The sequence below is a fragment of the Patella vulgata genome, chromosome 4 (assembly GCF_932274485.2).
Source record: "Patella vulgata chromosome 4, xgPatVulg1.2, whole genome shotgun sequence".
Classification (NCBI taxonomy): Eukaryota; Metazoa; Mollusca; class Gastropoda; family Patellidae; genus Patella; species Patella vulgata.
This window is the reverse complement of record NC_065882.2, coordinates 11,771,678-11,795,306: the sequence shown is the minus strand read 5'-3', so window position 1 is coordinate 11,795,306 and position 23,629 is coordinate 11,771,678. Positions and strand designations below refer to the sequence as shown.

The following is a 23,629-nucleotide window of genomic DNA, read 5'->3' as shown; positions in this document are numbered from 1 at the left end:
CTTCCATATGTTATATGGAGTTATCTCCCTTTAACCATATTGATCAATTCTCACACGACCCGTAATACACCCGAATAAAACAGGCCCGTTAGCAGGCAAAAATAGTAAATAAACATGAATCAGGGCCGGATTTACATTTAGGCTTGGGAGGTTGAAGTCAATGACTTCAAAAGTTAGGGGGCCTCCGACCAAGGTGCATACTGTTGTGGACACCCGTCATAAGCCTTTCGAAGACGCACTGTCATCATCCTCGGTGTTCGTCAATTGACTTTAAAACACACTTTCAGCTTCCTCTAGCGGGATTTGGCGGAACCACATCTAAATTCGGACATGACATGAATGTACTAGTGTGTTTACTATTTATTCATATACAGTACTCAGTGGCTCCGTAACCGTAATGATAATTGATGACAAATAATACCTTTCACCAACATATTTGACCATGTCTTGATTAAATCCGATGATGGAAATTTTTGCTGAGGCCAAGCAACAAAAAGCAGTTTGACTGGTCTACACTTTAGAACGCAATGCCTTTGCTTCTAATTGCAAAGGGGTTGGGATGATGAAAGTTGATGTATAGTTGCATTACGTTCGATCATGATAATTTTGGCTTCGATTAAAATGATAATAATCAATTTGTCAGCATAAAGATGAGAGTTAATTCCATGTTTTTGGATGATATCGCCAATTGGTTTTGTGTAAACAGTAAAAAAATGGTAATAATTGGCTTATCTTATGCAAGATGATAACCAAATTGATTGATAGATGCGTTATAAAAGAAGCAAATGTGTCATATATGTATTTTGGGATTGAAGCAGTGACATCAGCTTGGTTTAGTTCTATTTGGCTGCTAATTTTGAGTTTAATAGTAGACAGTAGATATTAAAAGCGAAACTGCCTTCTCCTGCCTCTATAGAAAAGAACACCTCACCATTTAAAGCTTGCCTCATTACTAATCAAAATAACACCTCGGGTTAACTTCATTCAAATGTATAATTTCGCGCAGTTTCATTACACACAAATCTAAAAAGGAGATATTGCTGTTTATGTATTTATAATTACGATTTATATATCTTTGTCTGTCTATCTTTCTGTTTCAATGTCGAGCCACCTATATCTTCTTGTACAGAAGTTTCACGTCCGCCATAGTCTGTGGGAGTTCCTTCCCTTTAGTTTCCGGTAAAATGGTGATCAAGAGGGTGGCAAGCAAACAGCAACCACCAAATATAGCCCCTGGACCCCATGATATATGTTGAGCCAAAACTCTTGAGAATGGCCCCAACATGCCACCAACTCGAGCAGCTATGGACGCTGATCCCAGTCCAACATTCCTAGAAATATATAAAGTTATAGCTACATTAGTGTCAAGAATGATCTAAGATTACCGATGATTTCTCTACGATCACTGAAGTTCTAGAAAATAATCCTATAACGCCTCTTAATTTCAACATCCTCCAGTAGAAAGCAACTATTCCAGATCAAAATGCTACTGTGATAGTCTACGATTGCTCTGATTAGCCATGATCAGCTACCGCTAGTTTAATCGGCCATAAAACGATACCGAAGCATTAAGACTGTGCAAGAATGAACCTTAATGAAATTCGAAATTGGTGTGAAGCTTTCGGGTTTTCAGTATCCTATGACTTTCTTTTCAAGAGATGTACTATGTATCGGAAATGCTTGTGAACACGGCATTGATCAGACATCTTGAAGGCATGGCAGATTCTCATGGTAGAGTTTATCTTTCGGATAATCCGCTGTTGTGACTTTCTATTGCTATCGTTTTTTACTATGGTACAATACGTGACGGCAAGTTTGCTCGGGGAGCGGGGAATCTTTTTACTGCCAGGTTTGTTTATTGAGTCTGCGGCATTGTCTTATATTAACGTCCTGTAAGCCGGAATTAAAAGTTAGACTCGAGTTAGACCTAGCGTTTAGGCAGTCTCATGTAGGTAAAACCCAAGTGCTGCACACATGCTTGAATAGCTATCTGTACTCATACTGACCTTATATTGTCAAGTTTGGTTATTGTGAGTGCGCGGTCCACACATACGGGAAGAGCTTGTAGTCATTCTCACCTTAAATTGGTAGGGAATATCTCTGGGGTGTAGAAAAAACATGCACCAAAAGCACCACCGGCACCAAGTTTACCAACCAATGATAAAACAGTTATACAAATTGATGCTGCATAACTATCTGTAAAAAGAATTGAATTGAGCTTGGTGTATAACTGAAATATTACCAAGTTATGGTAACAGTGACACAGAGCTATTCTATATAGCTACTCGAGAAAAGTCAATAGCCATTGAAAATCAAGGCCGTCAACCAAATCTTTCAGGCATTAATCGGTTTTGAAATACATATTGGTGTCGATAGACCTTGGATATTCTGAGGTTGAGACAGTATTTAACGGTTGGAAGAATTGACAGAGCTATGGTTATGAATGACATTGGGCACTGGTTCCGAATTTACTAATACGGCTAGTGGACATAATTTGAACACATATATATTGTGTGTAAATTAAGAGATGGATTCGATATCCCATTGCGACGTTAGGAACATTTTTAATTTCAATGTTGGAGCGCTACACCACTTTCAAAGATCGTTTTCGCACAATACATAAATAGATATAATAGAATTCCAAGTTAAGTATATAAATTAATGTATCGTAGTGAAATGAAATAAAACCAAGTACGAACATTCCAAACCATCAGACAAAATTCGAAGTCCTAAAAAAAAAAAACCCGGTATAGGCAAAGTGGTGTAATCAGCTAATTGATAATTGCCGTAAAAGACTCACCGGATGTAACTTTGATAATAGTAGCAAGAATCATACCAGTCCCACATAAAGCATAATATGTTGTTAGTGTTTTCTTTCTACCAAATCTGTAGAGAGGACAGGAATAGTGTTTACCATCGTCAAAATACTTCGATAATTTTGAAACCACCATATTTATTATGTTAATTATCATGTGCATACTATTGTTTCCGGCAGCGATGTTTCCTGATAAAGAACGTACACTGGCCTTTCTGGCCATGAGCCGTGTCTTATAACCGCGTGGTACGTTGAAACAAGAAAAAGGGCTCATCGACAAACATTAATAACTAGCACACCAGCCGATTCTAACCATTGGATAAATATAACAAATGACGTGGACGAATACAACAATTCGTTAAAGGACAATATTGGTGCCAATATTATTTTTTCACAGAGATCATTGCTACGATACATGAGTAATCAATGTTTTAACAATAGGAAGTGACGAACGCAAAAGGAAAACACGAGTTATCCCTCTATAAAACTGGCTGAAGTGACGGGGGATAACAGATACATGGGCGAATTTCTGCTCATGAAATAGAACATGAAAGAAAAATAGAAAAAGTCCGTGCATTACCATGTTTTTATAAGTATAGAATGAATAAACACCCGTGAATGTACGGACTGTTTCTATTTGTCTCGTGTTCTCTTATCTAATGACATTGGATTACTTTTTTGAATTGTCAGATATACTCTTTTGATCTTCTAACGAATTTTTAGTGAGCAGAAATTCGCCCATGTATCTGTTATCACGCGTCACTTCAGCCAGTTTTATAGAGGGATAACTCGTGTTTTCCTTTTGCGTTCGTCACTTCCTATGGTTAAAACATTGATTACTCATCTATCGTAGCAATGATCTCTGTGACAAAATAATATTTGGAACGTGTTTAACCAGTTCTATCACATATGTGATAATGACTGGCACCAATATTGTCCTTTAAGTTATGCAAGATGTACGGGACAATATCAAGCCCTTGGACGAACTTCTCGATCGTTATATCGACCTACCTCTGTAGCCTAGAATTAGCAATGTATTATTATTACCTACCTATCAACAATCAGAAAGAATATAATACCGGAAGGAAATTCCATTAACGCATACAGGAAGAAGTTGAGATATTTATCGCCAACTAGAGACGACGACGTAAAAAACAAACCAAAATATGATAAAGCAGCCGTGCACCTGAAACAAAAAACTTAAAGATGCATTATGTAAGAGCTAAATCTGCCTATAACAGATCTTTTGTTTGGAAACAAATGGTACGTAAATCATTAATTAGACATTTATTCACATGACAAACCCTTAATCAACTCTCTAGACTATTGGATGGTTTTGATTTTCAACGGATTTAACCACGTTTGCTAGTTAATAATAATTTAATTAAAAAATGGATAATCAAGATGTTGTTTATAATCGCAACAAAGGTAGCAATGAAAATGGGGACAACACTGTTCTAACTTGAAATTTTCAATATTCCCTTTTAACTATTATAGAGAGCTGTCCACTCTTTGACTAAATCTTACTTAATGCATCTTTAATGTTTTCTTTAGTAATTACTCGGCCTTTTCTGGCACATGCCAAATAGCTGGTAGTTTTCGCTTTTTGAAATAAATGTAACTTGGAAGTCTGTGCGGTTTCATGACCCGGCTTCTGTTTAAATTCTTCCAGGTCGAAGAGTCATTCGGTGACTCACATTTCAATTCTTTTACCCGAATCTTTCTACTTTATTGTTCTTTTACGTACACGAAAACATGGATATGGGACCTCGACTGTTACTTCCATCCGGGGACCCCTCGCTGGAAAATATATCACTGAATACTAACCATAGATACCACAGTATAAATGTATTTAGCGCCAATTTCTTTCTCTTCAAAATATCTAATAAACTATATTTCTCGATTTTTTCAATTGGCTTCGTTTCATCCTCGTTTAAAAGAAGTTGGTCGCCCTTCTCTGGCTCGGGAATAATTAAAGTTTGCCTTCCTATCAGCTCGTTAAATTTGTCTACAACCATATTGACATCAATCTGTAACATACGAATAGCTATAAAACTTCCCACTAGAATGATGAAAATTGATAATATTTCCAACCAGCATAACTGTTAACAAGCGGTTGCCTTGCACAAGCGACAGAAGTGCGATTTTAGAACAATATAGGGCCATAATTCAGGATGTTAATATCCCAAAGATCTCGGTTCCTTTTGATACTGATGCATGTCAGACCGTAACGTCCTGGATTTTAGTCACTCACTGGTTGTGCGCAAAATCGCCTTTTTAGCTTGTTCTCAGTCAATTTCTTGCAAAATGTGGAAGTACCATGCATGGTAACCGCTTGTTAACATTTTGTACAGAATGGGGAAATAGGATCGAGATCAGAATTTTTAAAGGATCCTTTCCTTATCCAATTTGGTCAGCATAAAAGTTTTCCTTTCGGATAAGTTATCTCTGTTCTTCTGTTGAGCTGACATAAAGCGTTACATTATATCGTATGTCGCATTTCTACTGAAGTTGGTTATGTCAGCTCCAGGAAGAAGAACGATAGCTTACCCGAAAGGAAGGCTACCTTTTAATTTGAAAGTTATAGATCGGTAGAGTATGAACACATTCTTAGTTTGATGCTAAGGAATACTAAAATACGTCACAGGCAACACTAAAAGACCGGGGATAACAATTTATTTCAACTCCTATATTCTCCTTCACTCGGTTATCATTTCTTTATATCTTACTTACCTAGAGTCACGGGCCCAACAACAAAGCTCCACCCAACTTTCAAGCCCTAGGCTAACAGTAGTTATGACCTTGTGTCCTTGACTATTGCGGACTGGTGACCTGGCGTCATTCGTCAGATTAAAGGACAATATTGGTGTCAGTCATTATTACACATGTGATAGAACTAGTTAAATACATTCCAAATATAATTTTAACACAGAGATCATCGCTACGGGAGACGTGTAACAAGCACGTGAAAAAACGGGAAGTGACGCCAAACACGAGTTGTCCTTCTATATATCTGACTGAAATACCGAGCGATAACAGACACACGATCGAATTTCATTTCACTGATAATTCAGTTATATCAGTGAAATGAAATTCGATCGTTTCAATGATATAACAACTTTTCATCTTCAACTGAATTATCAGTGAAATGAAATTCGATTGTTTGTCTGTTATCGCTCGTTACTCCAATATAGAAGGACAACTCGTGTTTGACGTCACTTCCCGTTTCTTCACGTGCCTGTTACACATCTCCCGTAACAATGATCTCTGTGTTAAAATTATATTTGGGTTGTATTTAACGAGCTCTATCACATATTTTATGTTCAATGTTAGATAGTTTCGATGTATTCATACAGTGATACTAAAGCTATTTAATTACCTTATTCCATTTAGCTGCCTTCTTTACATTCTTGAGAGCGATGTCATATTTTCCGTTTGCTATCAACCATCTGAACGACTCGTCCAGGAATCTATAATATGATTATTAAATAGTTCTTTACATCAGTACTTTCATCCATTGACAAATAGTCTAGCTAAATGTATTGCCATATATTTCCAATCTTCCGCACTTTTTTGGTGACAATATGTAATGACAGAATCACGCGGGGTTTAACGTCCACTCAACACAACGCATTTTAATAATGGGCTTGCTCGTATATAGGGGTCTTTAGCAGTCTTTAGGTAGTAAACCGCTGAAAACGCACGTGGCTGGGTAAGCGACCCTACCCCTTCTCACGTACAAGCTTGGGATAGACTCAACGCTACTTGACTCAATGCCAGACCTAATGATTTAATTAAAAGCATAGACATTAGGCCATGAACCACCAAACCCCGATTTTGGGAATCAATCATTTACACGAATCAATAAACTCACATGACTTCAATAATAACGTAGAGCGAAACGGAGCAAAAAGCCAATTGCTGAGTTCGCCAACTTTCCATCCGCAAAAAATATCCAAATGGGGTCATGGCGACAACACAGATTCCCCATACGACAGAACCGACTACTCCAACATATCTTCTATATGGCGTCGGATACACTTCTATACAATACGTAGCAGAGGTCAATACAACACCCTATAAAACAAAATACAATTTGATAACACCTTAATAACATTACACGCATTGGTTAATAGTATCCTCTATAAACAACATATACGGTAACATGCTTATGTATTGTTGTTTTTTTTTTAATGGATCAAAGTAATTAGGCTGTACTTAACTCTGTTTATAGAAGAGTGTTTACCAGCGGCTGCCACGCCGCAGGATACGCCCACATTTTGCAAGAGATGGATAGAGAACAAGCTAAAAACAAACGGGATTTTTTGTACAATCAGGGGCAATAATCGAGAAAATTATGGTCTGAAATATCAAAGGGGACTAAGATCTTTGGGACATAAAGATATGTTTTAAGTTTCATCAGAATCAGACAAAAATTGTGACCTCTAGAGGGTCGATAATCTTCATATTGCATACTTTTACACAATTTGCATACGAAGAGCGGCTATTTTGTTGGGCAGTTTCATTTCGATTTTCCCGAAATTTGAATTCAACCTTCATTATGGTGGAATAGTGAAATATTTAAACGGTTTATAAAAACGGAAAAAAAATTGTGACCTCTAGAGAATCCGCAAGCTAAAAATGCCATTTTTCGAACAATCAGGGGCCATAATCCAGGAAGTTAAGTTCGAGTATCCGCGATTATCAAAAGGGTCCATGATCTTAGTGTGTAATGGTGATATATTCACATTTTTTTTTTAAATCAGATAAAAATTGTGACCTCTACAGTAACCACAAGCTAAAAACGCGATTTTTCGTATAATCAAGGGCCATAATTCAGGAAGTTACTATCCGATATGCCGAATATCGAAAGGAACCAAGATCTTTGGGTTATTAACTTACATTTCAAGTTTCATCAAAATCAAAAGACAATTGTGACCTCTAGAGGGTCCCCAACATTGATATACCATATTTTTTTTACACTATTTGAGTACGAGGATCGGCCATTTTGTCTGTCGGTTTTAATCAGATATTTACGAAATTCGAACTCAACTATCCTTAGGGCGTAATGGTGATATATTCGGACGTTTGTTTTTAAATCGGATAAAAATTATGACCTCTATAGGGTCGACAAGCTAAAAACGTTACTTTTCGTACAATCAGGCACCATAATTCAGGCAGTTACGGTCAGATATGAGCGAATATCGAAAGGAAACGAGATCTTTGGGTCATGAACTTGCATTTCAAGTTTCATCAAAATAGGATTAAAATTGTGACCTCCTATATGGTCCACAAGCTAAAAACGTGATTTTTCGTACAAACAGGGGTCATAATCCATGAAGTTTCGATCCGATACATGCCAATATCGAAAGCAACCGAGATCTTTTGGAGATAAGTCTATATTTCAAGTTTCGTCAAAATCGGATAAGAATTGTAACCTGTAGAGTGTCCACAAACAAATTGTGGACGGACGGACGTCCGGACAGACAGGGGCGACGACAATATACGTCCACATGAAAATTTGGGCTTATAAAAATGTCAAAATACAGGTATTAATACGAAATTCCAGGTATCGTGTTATAAATTACTGGAAAGTATGTTTCTATGGCTCTTTGAATCTATCAATTATTTCCTGGCACATTCATGATTACGCACGGTTGTCCAGCTAATTTGTTATAGCGTGCAAGCTTGATTTCTTGTTATCGTGCGATGAATATCCTTATAGTGTGCTGGCTGATAGTGAACCAGGTTTCTGTATGTTAATAAGTCACGTGATATATCACATTTGCATATAAAAGTTAATGTTGTGCGAAACATGCTGTATAGAAAGCGTGAAGGAAAATGAGATGTAAACCGTGGCATATCTTCATCGAATTTCAACTGTGAAGGATTCTTTTAGGTGCACGCCAATGTGTACACAGGAGCTTGTTTTTGTCCCATCTACACACTATACATTGCCAGATCCTTTGCCCTGCACTACCGACAGGGAGAAGCCAACACCAGGATCAGTTTATAATAATCATAGTATTGAGAAGAATATGGTCCCTTGTTCTGCACTACCGACATGGAGAAACCACGCTGCAAAATCCCGGTGAACTTTCAGTGTACATAATCATAGTATTGAGAGGAATATGGCCGATAACCCGACACCACGACAATTTTGCGCGACATTACGACATTTATAATGTCGTGGTGTCGGGTAAAAATGTCGTGATGTCGGTTGTCGCCTTTACCAATCAGCCACCATACTTAAGTTGCCGCGTAGTGTGCGTCAGGCTTTAGTACACTACCGTGTATATCCATCATTGATGTGTAACTAGCAATGGACCGAAAGACTTACATACCTGTTGTACTATTCCCATTAGCAATCGAAGTATGGCAAACGTTATATAACTGTTAGAGAATGTTGTGGCAACGCCGATCACCATCATACCAAAATGGCTGATAATATTGGTCGGCTTTCGTCCATAACGATCAGAGAAAAACGGTAGAACCAGCGCACCCATGGCCTGCCCTAATATCAACAGCGTCTGTGGTAAATCACCGAGCGCACCACGTTCACAAACAAGATCAAACTGAAAATATTACAAAATCATGAAATAAATTAAATTAAATGGGGTTTAACGTCATGTTCTGCTCCAACTGGGTCAATGAAGAAAAGTATACGTCATACAGTATGATATAAGGGCAATTTTGCCCGGACTACGGCCTACTATTTACCAATTTCCAACAGCCAAGAGATCTTTTACGTACACACCAATGTGTCCATGGACCGCCATGGATGTGCACCACTGACACATTTAAGATGAATACAAAAGCATGCATAATTAACCGTCTGTTTCTACCGCATGGATTACAATTTTTAATCATATACTAAAACCACAATTTAGACTTTCTTTATGTAAATTTGAATTTATTTAAATTTTACTACTAATTCTAAATACTAAAATGTTCTTCTTATCCAAAAAATAATCGTGCAAAAACAAACGATAACTTTGTGATGCACGATTGGTAGCCCAAAAACAAAAGATAACTTTGTGATGCACGATGGTAACATATGTTACGGTTGTTTGAAGTACGGACACTTGTTTGGCGCTGTAAGTTGATTGAACTGACGATAACGACTAATACAAGTATTTAAAAATATATGGTATGCAATAATTTGGTTAAATACCAGAATATCATAGGATCACGTGTAGACAACAATGCAGATTAATACTCTCCGATCCTGCACCATTAACAATGGGAAAGAAAACATGCACAAAAATCGCGATGAACTTTCAAGGCCAACACCAGGATCGAATCCGGGATCTCCTGGTTAGTGAACTAGCGAAATATAAGCCCAAGGGAACTTGGCACGGGAACAAAACGACAGTGATCCGAGAAACACGACTTCATTACTTTTGCGTTGACTGACTTTACATGGGCCGGGTTACGCAATAGGACCGGTTACTTACTATTAATAAGCAAATTGCTGATTCCACCAATCGCGGGGATGTTATATCCATCTATTAATAATCAAAAGGCTGGTTTCACTAATGGCAGGGATGTTATATCCATCTATTAATAATCAAATTGATGGTTTCACCAATGGCGGGGATGTTATATCCATCTGTTTTATATTGATACAACCATGGACCGTATATTTGGTCCATGATACAACGAATGTTTTGGGATTTTGATTTGTGCGATCCTATTTTTTATCTGTATAATATTACCTCTGAAACGATCGAAGCATCTTTTCTCTCTGTGTAGGTCATACCATATATACATGGTAGTTTGTGTTCTGTATTGATGGAAGAAGTGGTATTGTATTTAATATTTATATTACACTGTCCGTATTCCACTGTATAATTACTGGGTGATAATTCTACTCCAGCTATTGTTATACCAGTACCATTAGGTGGCGCAGAGCACTCGTGGGGAATAATCCGTCCTGCAAAACAAATACCATTGAATGAATGAAATGGGGTTCAACGTCATACTTTTATGCCGGGCCAATGACGACAAGCAGGATAATTTAATTAATTTATAACTTATATCGCTTTAAATGAGTTTTTGTCATTAAGGATAAAGTGCTAATGGACATGCAATGAAATGGGGTTTAACGTCCTGCACTGACTGGGATATAATGAAGACATAGCTATGTGGTAAATTTCCCCATCGATCGACACGATTCGAATATTGCCTGGAGTAATTAGCAGTGAGGTTAAATGCAGTTTGAACTTTTGTTGTGTTGGGTATGATGAAATGTAACTTCATAATACCCTTATATCGGACATAAGGGAAGCGTTCGCTCATATAACGTATCCTTATCATAGCATCAAATGCAATAATTCTAACCAATATGTCCTTTATGCAATAACTAATACTGTATGTGCTCTAGGATCTTTGAAGCAATGGGAAAAAACGAAACAAAACTATGTACGATTTAAATAAATAGCTGGGCCCTTATTCACGAAAACTTAAACTAAGTTACAACCGAAATTTTAAGAAATACTGCAACTTCATTGGATATATGCAAATTGATTTTACTGGTCAGCCAATCGAATTGCAGTATTTCTTAATATTTCGATTGTATCTTAGTTTAAGTTTTCGTGAATAAGGGCCCTGGATGTTTTTGCTATAAAAGTTCAAAAGTAGATAATTGAAAATTTCATTCAAATTACTTTATTCTGAGCGAAATTATCACAGTTTGAAGTTTTGACAACATTTGGTATACATCGTTTTTTTTTTATCGTAACAGCGATACTCATTATTCGAGACTTGGCCTCGCTTCGCCATTTTTAAAATCAAATCATTTAGTTGGCCACAAAGTTCTAATTTATTTAAAAGGGTAGAGCCATCCGATGGCACAGAGAGTTTTGACAACATTTGGTATACATCGTTTTTTTTTTATCGTAACAGCGATACTCATTATTCGAGACTTGGCCTCGCTTCGCCATTTTTAAAATCAAATCATTTAGTTGGCCACAAAGTTCTAATTTATTTAAAAGGGTAGAGCCATCCGATGGCACAGAGAGTTTTTATGGGCTTGTCATGTTAATAAATGTTTAAATGTACATAACATTTGAAGTTAAAAGATCTGAAATAGCCAGATTTAGCTCTTTCGTGAAGCATAATGTGAAGTACATTTAAAAGGACAATAACACTCTTGCTGGCTTGACAGCTCCAGAAAATAAAAAATAGCCTTATTCTAAGTACTAGATTTGTTAGTGTCCTACCTGTTGTGTAAATTATCCATTAAATCCTATTTTATTTGTCCAGAGGGTTCAAAAATATTTTTTAATCCAAGTCACATTTGAAAAGCTTTACGTCAGGCTTTTCAAATCATTTAGTTGAATTTAGTTGAAAGGTGTGTTAAGATGGAATTTGTATCATCAATTAATTGGAATATTGTAAAATAGTACAATTTGTTGACCAGAATAAAGATTGGGACATATTATTCAGTTACAACAAGAGTGGTATTGAGCCTTTAAAAGAAAAAAAAACATCCATATAAAGCAGCCTAAAATGAAAGAGTAAACAGATAGTTACATTATTGTAGAAGAGTGGTTTTATTTTAATTATTGATATTTTAATATGGTCTCAATGCTATATTAATATTATATAATACGATAATGTGTTACACATCGCTGTATCTTTAACCTGTCCTGTTCTGTACACTCTTCTTAAAGGTATCCAGTGACTTCGAGTTCACTCACTGGGATTCATTCCCAAAGGTTTCGTGGATATGTTGTTTATCTGCCATAAACATGGGCAACTGATAAATACAGCTCAATTGCATTTGTAGCATGTAAACTTTATCGAACAACCAATCACTTCACATTGCAACAGTTGATTGTCCACTTAATAATAGAAATATTGCCCAATTTATTTAGGAATGCTCTTTCTTTACTGATCAATTGCTACTGAAATACCAGAAACTTATAAGTTTGGACAAAGGCGATGACTTGCTCGTATAACAGTTTTATGATATCCTTGACATTAGACCACTAGTTCATCATTTAAGGGACGCAACCCACAATAACGGTCACCTGTTAGATCTGATTATCATAAACCATAAGAGCTCTATTATATCTAATATTACCACTGATGATGTTCTTAGATCAGACCACATTCCAGTTTTATTTAACATTGACCATAAAACACATATTCAACGACAGATCATTTAATTGAGAAATATTAGCTACATTAACTTAGATGCCATTAAACAGTCACTCTCCGGCTTAGATTTTCGTAACCCCATAGACAATGTTAACGAAACGGTTCACCGCTTTGATACAATAGCAAGACAGGGGGTTGATGACTGCACTCCAGGACTAATTCAGTGATAGATCATACTTCCGAACATTCTGTACTTCCGAACATATTAATAGAAATGATCTCGCTGATAAATTTTCAGAATATGTTCTTTACAAAGTCTCTCTCAATAGAAATGACCTGAATGTCTTAGATTATGATATCGACATTAATACTGAACCACGTTCCGGGTTATTCAACTCTTTTAGTCCTTTAATTGATCCTTTTTGTCATAGCTTTAATCAAATGGTCACCATCGAAAACATGTTCTTTAGATTCACTACCGACTCCAGTCCTTAAACTACCAATTGTCATATTTTGAACTATGCTGTTGACCATATTCTTTGAATCCTAATGTATGTCATGTCAAAGGATCTAATGTGTAGCGTAATAATTAATGCCCGGGTGGGTGATTAAAAATTCCATCACCTAAATTCTACAAAGGTGATTGTGGTATAGTGATCTATCTGTAGTTGGATAAGATGTCTCCTCAATGTTAATAATGGTCCACTGATCTACCTGTACATGGATCCTGTGGAAACCAGACAAACTATATTTAAAGAGTTTGCATTGGAAACTAAAACCAACAGACGCAATCCATACCATCATCTATAATGGTTGTTGCTGTGAAAAGTCGCCGAACAAATAACACTAATCCCAGACGTAATAGTTTGCGTGTGTTCTACCTAACTGACGCCAAAGTTCGGGTCTGCAAAGCAGTTTTCCTTAGTTGTCTTGGTATAACAAATAAGTGTTTTCATTACGCCTTAACCAACCATCCAACAAAACGTCCGATAGGATTGTCAAAACCATTATACAGCATATTAAATCTTTCCCCAACTATGTCAGCCATTATGGTAGATCTGAGAGTAGAAACACATATCTAAGCCCGGATCTGAGTATATCCAAGATGTACCAGCTTTACATAATCTTCTGTCAGCAACAAAATGAAAAACCAGCGTCACTGTGGGTTTATCAGAATTATTTTTAACCTAACCTCCAACTTCCATTTCTACAAACGGAAGAAAGATACATGTAAAGAATGTGATGTGTTCTAAGCTAAATTAAAGTCATATTGAGATAGCCCTCAACGTCTATAATATTCAGTAATAATTTAAATTGGGTACCAATGGTTAAGCAGTGATAAGACTGGATATAGGATCAAAAAAAAAAAAAAATCTAAGCAAAATATCTGGTTGCTTAGTCTGTTATTTATCTGCTTAGTCTGTTATTTATCTGCAAACTCTGCGAGACATATTGGTGTTAGTTTTGATAAAAACATGAATATGATTAGTCAGATTAATAGTGTATGTAAAAGCTGAAATGAAATGAAATGAGGTTTAACGTCCTACTCCTAACCTGCACTGAAAAAACCCTTGTGTTGGATCTCAACACAAGAACTTGTGTTAAAAATATTTAACACATGTTTGTGTTGTATTGCATTGCAATGACACAAGTTTGTGTTCTTTTCAATGTCTTAACACAAACTTGTGTACATTTATAAAATCTTATGTGGTTTTTTTCCCATATAATTAATTACGTCGACATTAAAGATAACATTTATTATGTTCCTTTATCACATTATGTTTTTTATTTATTGAGAAAATCTGAATGGGATTGGGGAACTGGATTAGGGATCTGGCCTAGCCTATATGTAAAACCACTCTTCCTGAATTTGAATTCGAGTAATTCACTTGATTTATTTTTTAATATTTCTAATTATCTAAAAGGATATTATATTAATTATTACAAACATTAAGTAGAAATCGCAATGTATGTATCGTGCGATGCATTTAATATCTCTTTTAAAACAACGTATTTTATAACAGTATACTGATATAAGAGATCAAAGTTTTAGTCAATTATTATCTAAATATAAACTATTTATTTAATTAGATATAATAAAAGATTATTCTGATTCTACTCTTTGTTTATTTTCACATCTTGTCTCAGACAATATACAGAGACAGGTTATTACAATGTCTGCATTTGGAAGTGTCTGATTGATATCGCCCCAATAAACTTGACACATCAAAGACAATAACAATTGTGTTATATCTACGTTTTAAAAAAATGTTTGAATGGGCGTGGAAATAGTCGAGTTAATCTTTTTATTTAATTTAATTGGTTCATTAATTGAAATTGGAAATTTATTCTTACCTGTAAATGACCAATTAAAATGAATTACTCTTAAAACAAAGAAAGAAATATTTATTGAAGTAATTTTGCTCTATTAAACCCTGTGGTACTGCAAATGTTAACTGTATTATTAAGCATTAGTATCGAAAAAAAGTGATATTGTTGTGAAAAAAGTTTGTTCAGAAAATAAGAACATCAGGTTTGTGATTTTGGTATTTTTTAATACAATGTATTTATAACGCAAATTTTTCGTTTCGGTTAAAACAAAATATACGTCCATTTTAATTGGCCGAAGGATGTGTGACTAATAGAAATATGGCGGGCGGACAAACTGACCAAACAGTATATTTCGAGGTATTTGAGGTAAGCTAATTTAATATTATATCATAACTGCATGTGCATAATTGTGTTCTGTTTGATTAAATATTCAAAAAATCATTCTTAGGATACAACCGCGACACCAGTCCGCCCTGAATTGCAATGTTTGTTTTGTGTTCTGGGCGCCATTTTGAATATAATACAATCCAGCGATAGTGTAGTCTAATTCCTTTAAAAGGGAATCCGAATTTGTTAATTTTCTGCAATATCACTTCGGTGGAAGCGGACGTTAAATAAAGCTATTTCACGTACAAAGACCTACAATAAAATCCAGGTGGATTGGGAAAAATATTCATGTATTTTCTTGATGAAGAGTAGCTATTTCAATTTGTAAATGCCCAGTCATCTTAGACAAATAATAATTCCAACTTCAAATCAGTTGTATTTATTCAAATCATACCATGAAGAATTGTATTTTTCCACTTGCATAATAATAAAAACTTGACTTTTATTATTTTATTTCTTCAGGCCAAGAGCATGGAAAATTGGTAATTGCCTTGTATCACTGCTAACTATAAATCACAGGGAGCCTTGGGCAGAAATGATAATATGGTTCTCAGATATGTTACTGTGTACAGACTGAACAGAAAATATTTATACACTTGCTATTACAGTACTGGCCAAATTAATAGCAATTTTTTCTAAAAACGTTGCAGAAGTAACTCACTAAAATTGAAGTATGAATAAAATCATACACCGTGAATATATTGAACTGAATATTCTTACACATAACCATAGGCGTACGGGGAAATTTTTGACTGGGGGGCGGTGGTGGTTGGTGCCCCAAAAATGTAGTTAGGTTCTTAGTATGTTACATAATAATAATAAATTCGCTGTTAAATTGGACACATTCAAGAACACAATATTTCTTTATACAACTTTTACAAAGTACAATTGTGTGCCCAAATTTTCCCAGCATTTGGTTCCCAAAATGGGGGGGGGGGCGCCGCCCCCAGCCCGTACGCCTATGCACATAACCATATTGACATCTACTTCACATTGCATGGTTGGTCGACGCAACGCCGTGTATAGATAAAGTTGCGACAACTGTGAAGCCAGGAATTTCATATGACGTCATGCAAACTTATTATCTATTTATATGACCTATTATATTGTTGGATGTCATAGATTTCAGCGAATAAGTGTATATAGGACATAAAACATACATGTTTTAAACGAAAAGTATAGCTGAACATACTATTATTAGTATTATACAACAAGAAGCGCACATTATTGTTATATAGCCTTATTCTATAAGAAAAATCAAAATAAAAGATACACTAGATAAAAGTACTATTAAACCAGGGGCGGATCTAGGAATTTTGAAAAGGGGGGGGGCTGCAAAATGAAGGCATTGACCGCGGAGACGGGGCTTGCCGCTGAGGGGGGGGGGGGGGGTCCCCAAGAAAATTATCCGTCATTTCCTTGCATCTGTAGCCATTCCAAGAGCTATTTCCCAGACTGGTGTGTTTGAGTCGATGGTTCGAGTCATTTGGGATCCCTACAACGGGTTGGGAACTGACATATTTGAGTCTGAGAAAAGGCACTTTCAGCCGCAAAAAAGGGCACTGTTGAAAATTAGGGAGGGGGGCGCCCCTCGCGCCCCCCCCCCCCATTGAATCCGCCTCTGATTAAACATATTTAACTTGCATTCGCTTTTAAAGGAGCTAAATCGCTAATATTTGGGAACTAGAAATTGTCACAAATGGGTCGCACTAACCTTGATGTTGACAAATACGTAAAACGATATGAACATCAAGGTGATATATGCATATATGCAGCATAGATAATTAAAACTTCTATTCAAGTTAAACCAACTGTATCTATTTATGTCTTACGTCGAGCTGAATACATTTTATGATTTATTGTTATTAAAACATCTATTGGTGGTTAACAGTGTGTAACTAAAAACTAAAATTGGATCTTATTATTGCCAATGATATAATGTACCTTGAATTTTTCATCACGAAGTCTATCGCATCCAGATATTTAAAGCGCGTTTACAATATATTCATTTTTTTGTATCGTAAAATTCATCTTCATTTGACGAACTACACCCAAACTACAGTCAGTGTAAACACGGTTTGGAGACTGTATCTAAACTACAGGGTACATCGAACTACAGTGTACATCATGCTTAAGAGACACTATCTAATATCCAACAGGAAAAATGACGATTAATTTAATATCCGCCAATTGGTGTTGCTGCTATTTTGTAATTTCAAAATTTATCTTCAAATTCAGAGACATCGAAAACCATATAAAGGACATTGCAAAAGTCATATCTTACGTATCTTAAGAGATGCCCTTTTAGTCTACCAAATTTATGTTTTTTTTGTTAAATTGCCTTATACATGTATTACCAAATTCGGTAGCCCTTTTAAAAGAAATGCCCGGCACCACATGGAAAATACATTTCTTTAATTGATGTTTGTCAAATTCGATTCCGCACATTTCGCGTACATAACCACGATATAATGGTCGAATATTACGTACATCAGATAAACTATTTTTAAAGCCCAAAACTATTCAACTAGTCTCTTTTAGTTATCAAGCACCTGTTTTATGGGATAATCTACCATTTAGTTTAAGATCTTGTACATCTCTATATTCTTTTAAAAAACCAACTTAAATCACATTTATTTAATGAGGCTTTTAACTGACTCTGTATACAATTGTTAACATGTCCATAATCTTGTTGTTTATTTATGATTACATTGTCACTTTGTAAAGTGCCCCTGAACATGTTTTATGAAAGGGCGCGCTATAAATATGCTGTAATAATAATAATAATAATAATATTACCAAATTTGGCGGCCATTATGAAAGAAACGCCCGGCACCATATAACAAATACTTCTTTTTTTTGATTTGACGTTTGTCAAATTCGATTTTTCGGCACATTTCGCTTGCATAACCACTCTGTGTTTGAGGAATTTAAAAAGAAATCATTTATAATCCAACGAGTAAATAGTAAAACACACTGATTACGAGATATCGCTCTCAGAAAATTCCCAGATTTTGGGTATGATTTTGTTTGATATATTTATCACTGAACCAAACTGCATTGGTTTCTTTTGCATTTTTTTTTAGGGTAAAACGTTATATTATCCCTCAACGCCTAATACTGCAAGAAAAAAACAAATTTTGGTATGTAAACCTGTATGAAGCCATGACGTCATAGCTTTTATGGCGTCATAATTGGGACCCAAAATGGCGCCTGGAAATGAGTTGTCGTAACTTTCCCACAGTCTACTCACTCATGTGCTCATCGTTGTATGCCAACTATCGTTGAAAAAATCAATTTACGTCGATTTTTGAACATTTTAAAAGCCGTAGTTCGATTCGGCGCCCAAGAAAAGATATAAATCTACACCAAAAACATGGCAATCAATCAAGTTGAAGCGTTTTGGCGTAAAACATCTGTTTAGGCGAGATGACGTGTTTTTGGTGTACATGAGTAAGCAATAATGCTACCTGACTAAAATACCCCCCCCCCCCCTCTTGCATTCGCATGTAGTCATACATACGAGTCTCAAAATAATATAATATATTGTTAAATTATGCTCTTTTCAACTCTATACCCATGACTGGTGTACCAAGTTAAATCCACATCAAAACCCCATTTGTCGATAAGTGTATTTATAATAATCACTTGAACATCCTTGGAGAATTATATCTATTTAGTGAATATTAATACCAAAGAAAGAAAACAACTCTAAATTCTGAATATAAAGTCATCAAATTCTTTTACAGATCTTATTGTGGAAACCCAAAAGTTATATGTCACCATTGCCTTTTTAATCACATTTTTTTTTTTAATGTCAAATACCAAACCATCTCTAATATTGTTTCATTATATATAATGCAGTGTAATCCTAAACACTAAAGATTTGGCCTGAAAATTTGAAATAATATAGAGGGATCATCAATAATTAATAGTAACATTCGATAATTATAAAAATGTATTATTGTAGGATGAAATCAACCTTTATTTTTAAACATTTAGTGAACATTTCGAATGTTAATGCCTCTTTTATATAAAATGGTTTTATTAATTAATCAATTTTTGTTTTACAAATTTTTAATTTTCTCCATTTTGTTTGATTTTTATGCTATATTTATTTTATCTATCTATAATTATTTGCCTGTGCTTTATCTATTAGTTCCCATTTATATACTGTAGAAAATTTTGAATTCCTAATCTGTTAAAGGGACTATTTTTTCTTAAAAGTATTTCAATTTAGTGCATTATTAATGTCTTTAGTGCTTGGTTTGGTTGATATTAAATTTAGATATATTTAAAATGTATGTTTTGGGACCATGGGGTAGGGATATTGTGAACATATATATTATATTCTCAGTTCTTTTTAAGGTTAATTGTAAAAAAAAATTAAATAGCTTTTTTTGAGGGGTGGGGGGATATTGTTATTATTGAACACAATTTTATTAGTATTGAAATTAACTTTTTTGATTAATATTCCAAATGTCTCGGTGCTTTATTTTTCAATTTAAATAGCTACTTTTTATTTAATAATTGGGAATGGGGGGTGGGTATTTTTTCATTGTATAACACAATTTTATTAGTATTGGAATTAACTTTGTTTATTAACCTTCGAGATGTCTGTTGGTATTAATTAGGTATTAATTTATTTTTTCATATCATTTATTGAATAAATAATAATTTAACAAACCAAATTATTATGTCATTTATCAATAATTACAGTTTAAACAGAACGAATGGAAGGGGTTGCATTCGAAAGGTTGTTATACTGGATATAAATTGGTAAAATACAACACAAGTTTTTGTTATACACAAGTTTGTACGAAACAACACGAGTTTCAGAAATTTCAACACAAACAAGTTTCAGAAATTTCAACACAAATAATGTGTAGATTTTCACATAAGTTTTGTGTTGTTTCAACATTTAACACAAGTTTTGTGTTGTTTCAACATTTAACACAAGATTGTGTTGTTAAATAGAGACACCTAACTTGTGTTGAAAATAACACAAGTTTGTGTTCTTTCAACACAAGTTTTTTTTCAGTGTGGGCTAATGAAGACGGGCATACGCCATACAGTGTGCTATGAGGGAAATTTTGCCCGGGCAGCGGCGCTACGGCCTACTCTTATATCGAATTCCAACTGCCAAGAGTTCTTTTACGGTATGTAAAAGCTGCTATACTCATTTTAACAATGTAAGTTCTTTTACGGTATGTAAATGCTGCTATACTCATTTTAACAATGCAACTTAAATTAGAAAATACATTTCACAAGATGCAACTAAAACACTGGTTCATGCTTGCCGTTCCATTACAACTATAATTATCGTCAGGCAAGATGTACCTAGATCTAGTCTTCACAACATTTATGTCCTTGTATAAAGAATTTGCGAGTTACTGCCTACGCGCGAAGACCACCCGGGTAAAAACCGAAAGAGCTTTCGGCAGGCATTTGAAGATATGAACCTATCTTTACCCCGAAGAAAGATCAATATGATTTCTGCTGCTCATTTGAAACTAAAAATAGATCCGTGTAGTTTATAAACAACGTGATGGGTTTACCCGCTATTGATGATTTGTGTTATCAATGTCATCTGTGGAATCTAAATGCCATTTTTCATCTTCAAGCACAATGTTGAATTGTGTTTCTGACTGCACCTTTACACTTAAGTTGACTACTTAGAATTTTTTTCATAATGGTGATTAAAATCAGAAAAATTAGATATATTCTTTTATGTTTTCTTATTGTCAAAGATGTATTCTTGCAAATCACATTTGTTTATCCGAGGTTATATTCGGACGTGGAATCAATCCAATAGTAACAATTTTGAGAGTTCTTAAGTATCTCCCTAGAGGCGAAATATTATATAAATTAAATTATAAAGACGAGTACCGGTTTCTGCCAAGAAAACCAAAACGACGAAGTTTAACAATTAATTCAAGAACCTCTTAATATAAAATGTGATTTATCAACATCTTCGGGAATTGAGAAAGGTGATAGGGAGAAATGGAGTTCAAATTTTATTTCAATAATTTGCTTGCGCGTAAGGGTCTTTAGCAGTGGGAGGAAACCATTCGACCATCAAACCTCCTCTTGAAAAAGGAGATTATCACGCATTTTATGATCAATTGAGTCATGATTAGAACTAGAAGATTTATTACAATTGCTAATTACATGTATTATCAATACAATATAAAATAAATAAGTGTGAAAAAGTCTAATTTGATAACTTTTCTCTAATATATTCTATCCACCTGGCTGAACGTGCCTTGGGTTTTATTTATAACGTATGTTTAAGGAGGAAATATCACGACCCTTGATATCTTATCTTAGGTTGTGTGGTCAGTATCTCCCGATCTAAGGCTATACTTACCTACTAAAAACCGACCCAAGGCTATTACCTAATAGAAAACTTGCCTGTAGTAGATGCTATGACCCTAGGTAACTTATCATGAATTATGTCGTGGATATTATGGCTCAGGGTACTTGTCCGGAATTATATCGTGAAAATTATGGCCCTATAGGTTTGTGGATATCATTGTAAGGGATAACTATCCTGAATTTTGTAGCGAATATCACGACCCCGGGTAACTTACCCGGAATTGTGTAGTGGATATCATGATTCCGGGTAACTTACCCAGCGCAGAACGTCGTATATAGCCATAGCCCATATACCCCTAACTTATCCCCAAAATAACCTTCTCGTATTATGTTTTCCACAATTTAGTTCATAAATTAGAAATATAATCACATTCAATAAATAAAAGCCGGTGTCGCAGACATTTTTTTGTCCCTACTGAAAACTTACTCAAATCCGATATACGAGGTTTTAATCGCCGACAGACTTTATGCACATTTAATTTTTATATTATTTCAATTCATGTTCAAGTGCCTTTGAGCATTGCCCTGTGGTGGAAGATGAAATGAGATGAGATTGGACGTACTATGATTCTACGCCCTGTGGTGGAGATAGGCGCTGTATAAATATCATTTTAATAATAATGCACATTTACAAATATCCCAAAAAGCAGTCCTCAAATGAACGCGAGAAAAAGCTATTCATCATACCATTTTACAAATACGCAACCTACCAATGAAGATCATATCCAGTAGTTGAAAAGCAGCAGAAAATGCAGTTAAAGCGATAAGGAGATGATGAACTTGTTGATATAATCCCTTTCCCCCCAATGTATTGAGAACCGTATCAACTTCCGTTCCCTTTACTGCCATATTTCTGTATTTCAGTCCTGAAGTCGTTCTTAGTACTGCCGTTTAGAATCACGTTAACCTAAAATTGTAATTGTAGATGGACACTTTCTGAAAAGATGGCCAATGTCCACATAAAATAATCCGTATTCACTTTGTCAATAGTGCGTGAACGCTTGGTTTAAATCAAACTACACAGACGTAATTCCTCTGATTTTATTTGATCCTCTGGCAATCGCCAACTTCCAATATGTTCCACAAATTGCTGAATTCCAATGCATTTGTTATAGGTAACATAACACCAGCACCTCGTAGTAGTATTAAATGGGAGAATTGCAGCGACTATCAGTGAAGTGTTTATTTGTAAATCTTTCAAAGGTGCTAGATGAATTATGCGAGCCCACGAAACTATATATATATATAGAATGTGTGTATGCAGAGTCGGATTGAGATCAGTGATAATAACCAAGGGTCTCCTACCACACATTTTTTATCCCGTATAATTTCGCATTTACACATTTTTTATGACGTCTAATTTCGCATCGGTTTGCGAACGGAGATGGGTAACGCGTGACATAAAGGTTTGAAAATTGAATTATTATTCTTTTATTTCTACGGTGAAGCTTATCTTTGTTTCAGCAAAAACACCGCCAATGACTAGTTTTTTTAGCTGGTCCTTGCACGCCGGTGGCTTGTGATCAGCAGGAATTATCACTGGTGGCAGAGATACCAAGCTCACTATACCCTTAACGTGGTTATTCCTTCAACGTTGCACATATACCCGTT

General features: G+C 35.3%; 1 protein-coding gene across 1 annotated transcript; it reads right to left on the bottom strand.

Annotated features, from left to right (window-relative positions):
- Positions 1 to 974: 974 nt before the first annotated feature.
- LOC126819502 (organic cation transporter protein) lies at positions 975 to 23,212 on the bottom strand. The gene is made up of 10 exons (XM_050547610.2): positions 22,729 to 23,212; positions 10,534 to 10,751; positions 9,160 to 9,390; positions 6,690 to 6,892; positions 6,195 to 6,285; positions 4,643 to 4,845; positions 3,867 to 4,001; positions 2,801 to 2,886; positions 2,079 to 2,196; positions 975 to 1,331 (listed from the first exon to the last, which is right to left on the bottom strand). The coding sequence occupies exons 1-10, from the start codon at positions 22,865 to 22,867 to the stop codon at positions 1,112 to 1,114; spliced, it is 1,644 nt and encodes a 547-aa protein (XP_050403567.1). The 5' UTR covers positions 22,868 to 23,212; the 3' UTR covers positions 975 to 1,111.
- Positions 23,213 to 23,629: the final 417 nt, after the last annotated feature.

What these genes read in the sequence shown, in the direction of transcription:
- LOC126819502 (XM_050547610.2), bottom strand. Translation starts at nt 22,867, where the DNA reads ATGGCAGTAAAGGGAACGGAAGTTGATACGGTTCTCAATACATTGGGG. An exon ending in TACGTTATTATTGAAGTCAT is followed by an intron (nt 6,286 to 6,689) that starts GTGAGTTTATTG and finishes ATCATATTATAG; the next exon opens with ATTCCTGGACGAGTCGTTCA. An exon ending in ATATTCCCTACCAATTTAAG is followed by an intron (nt 1,332 to 2,078) that starts GTGAGAATGACT and finishes ATATATTTCTAG; the next exon opens with GAATGTTGGACTGGGATCAG.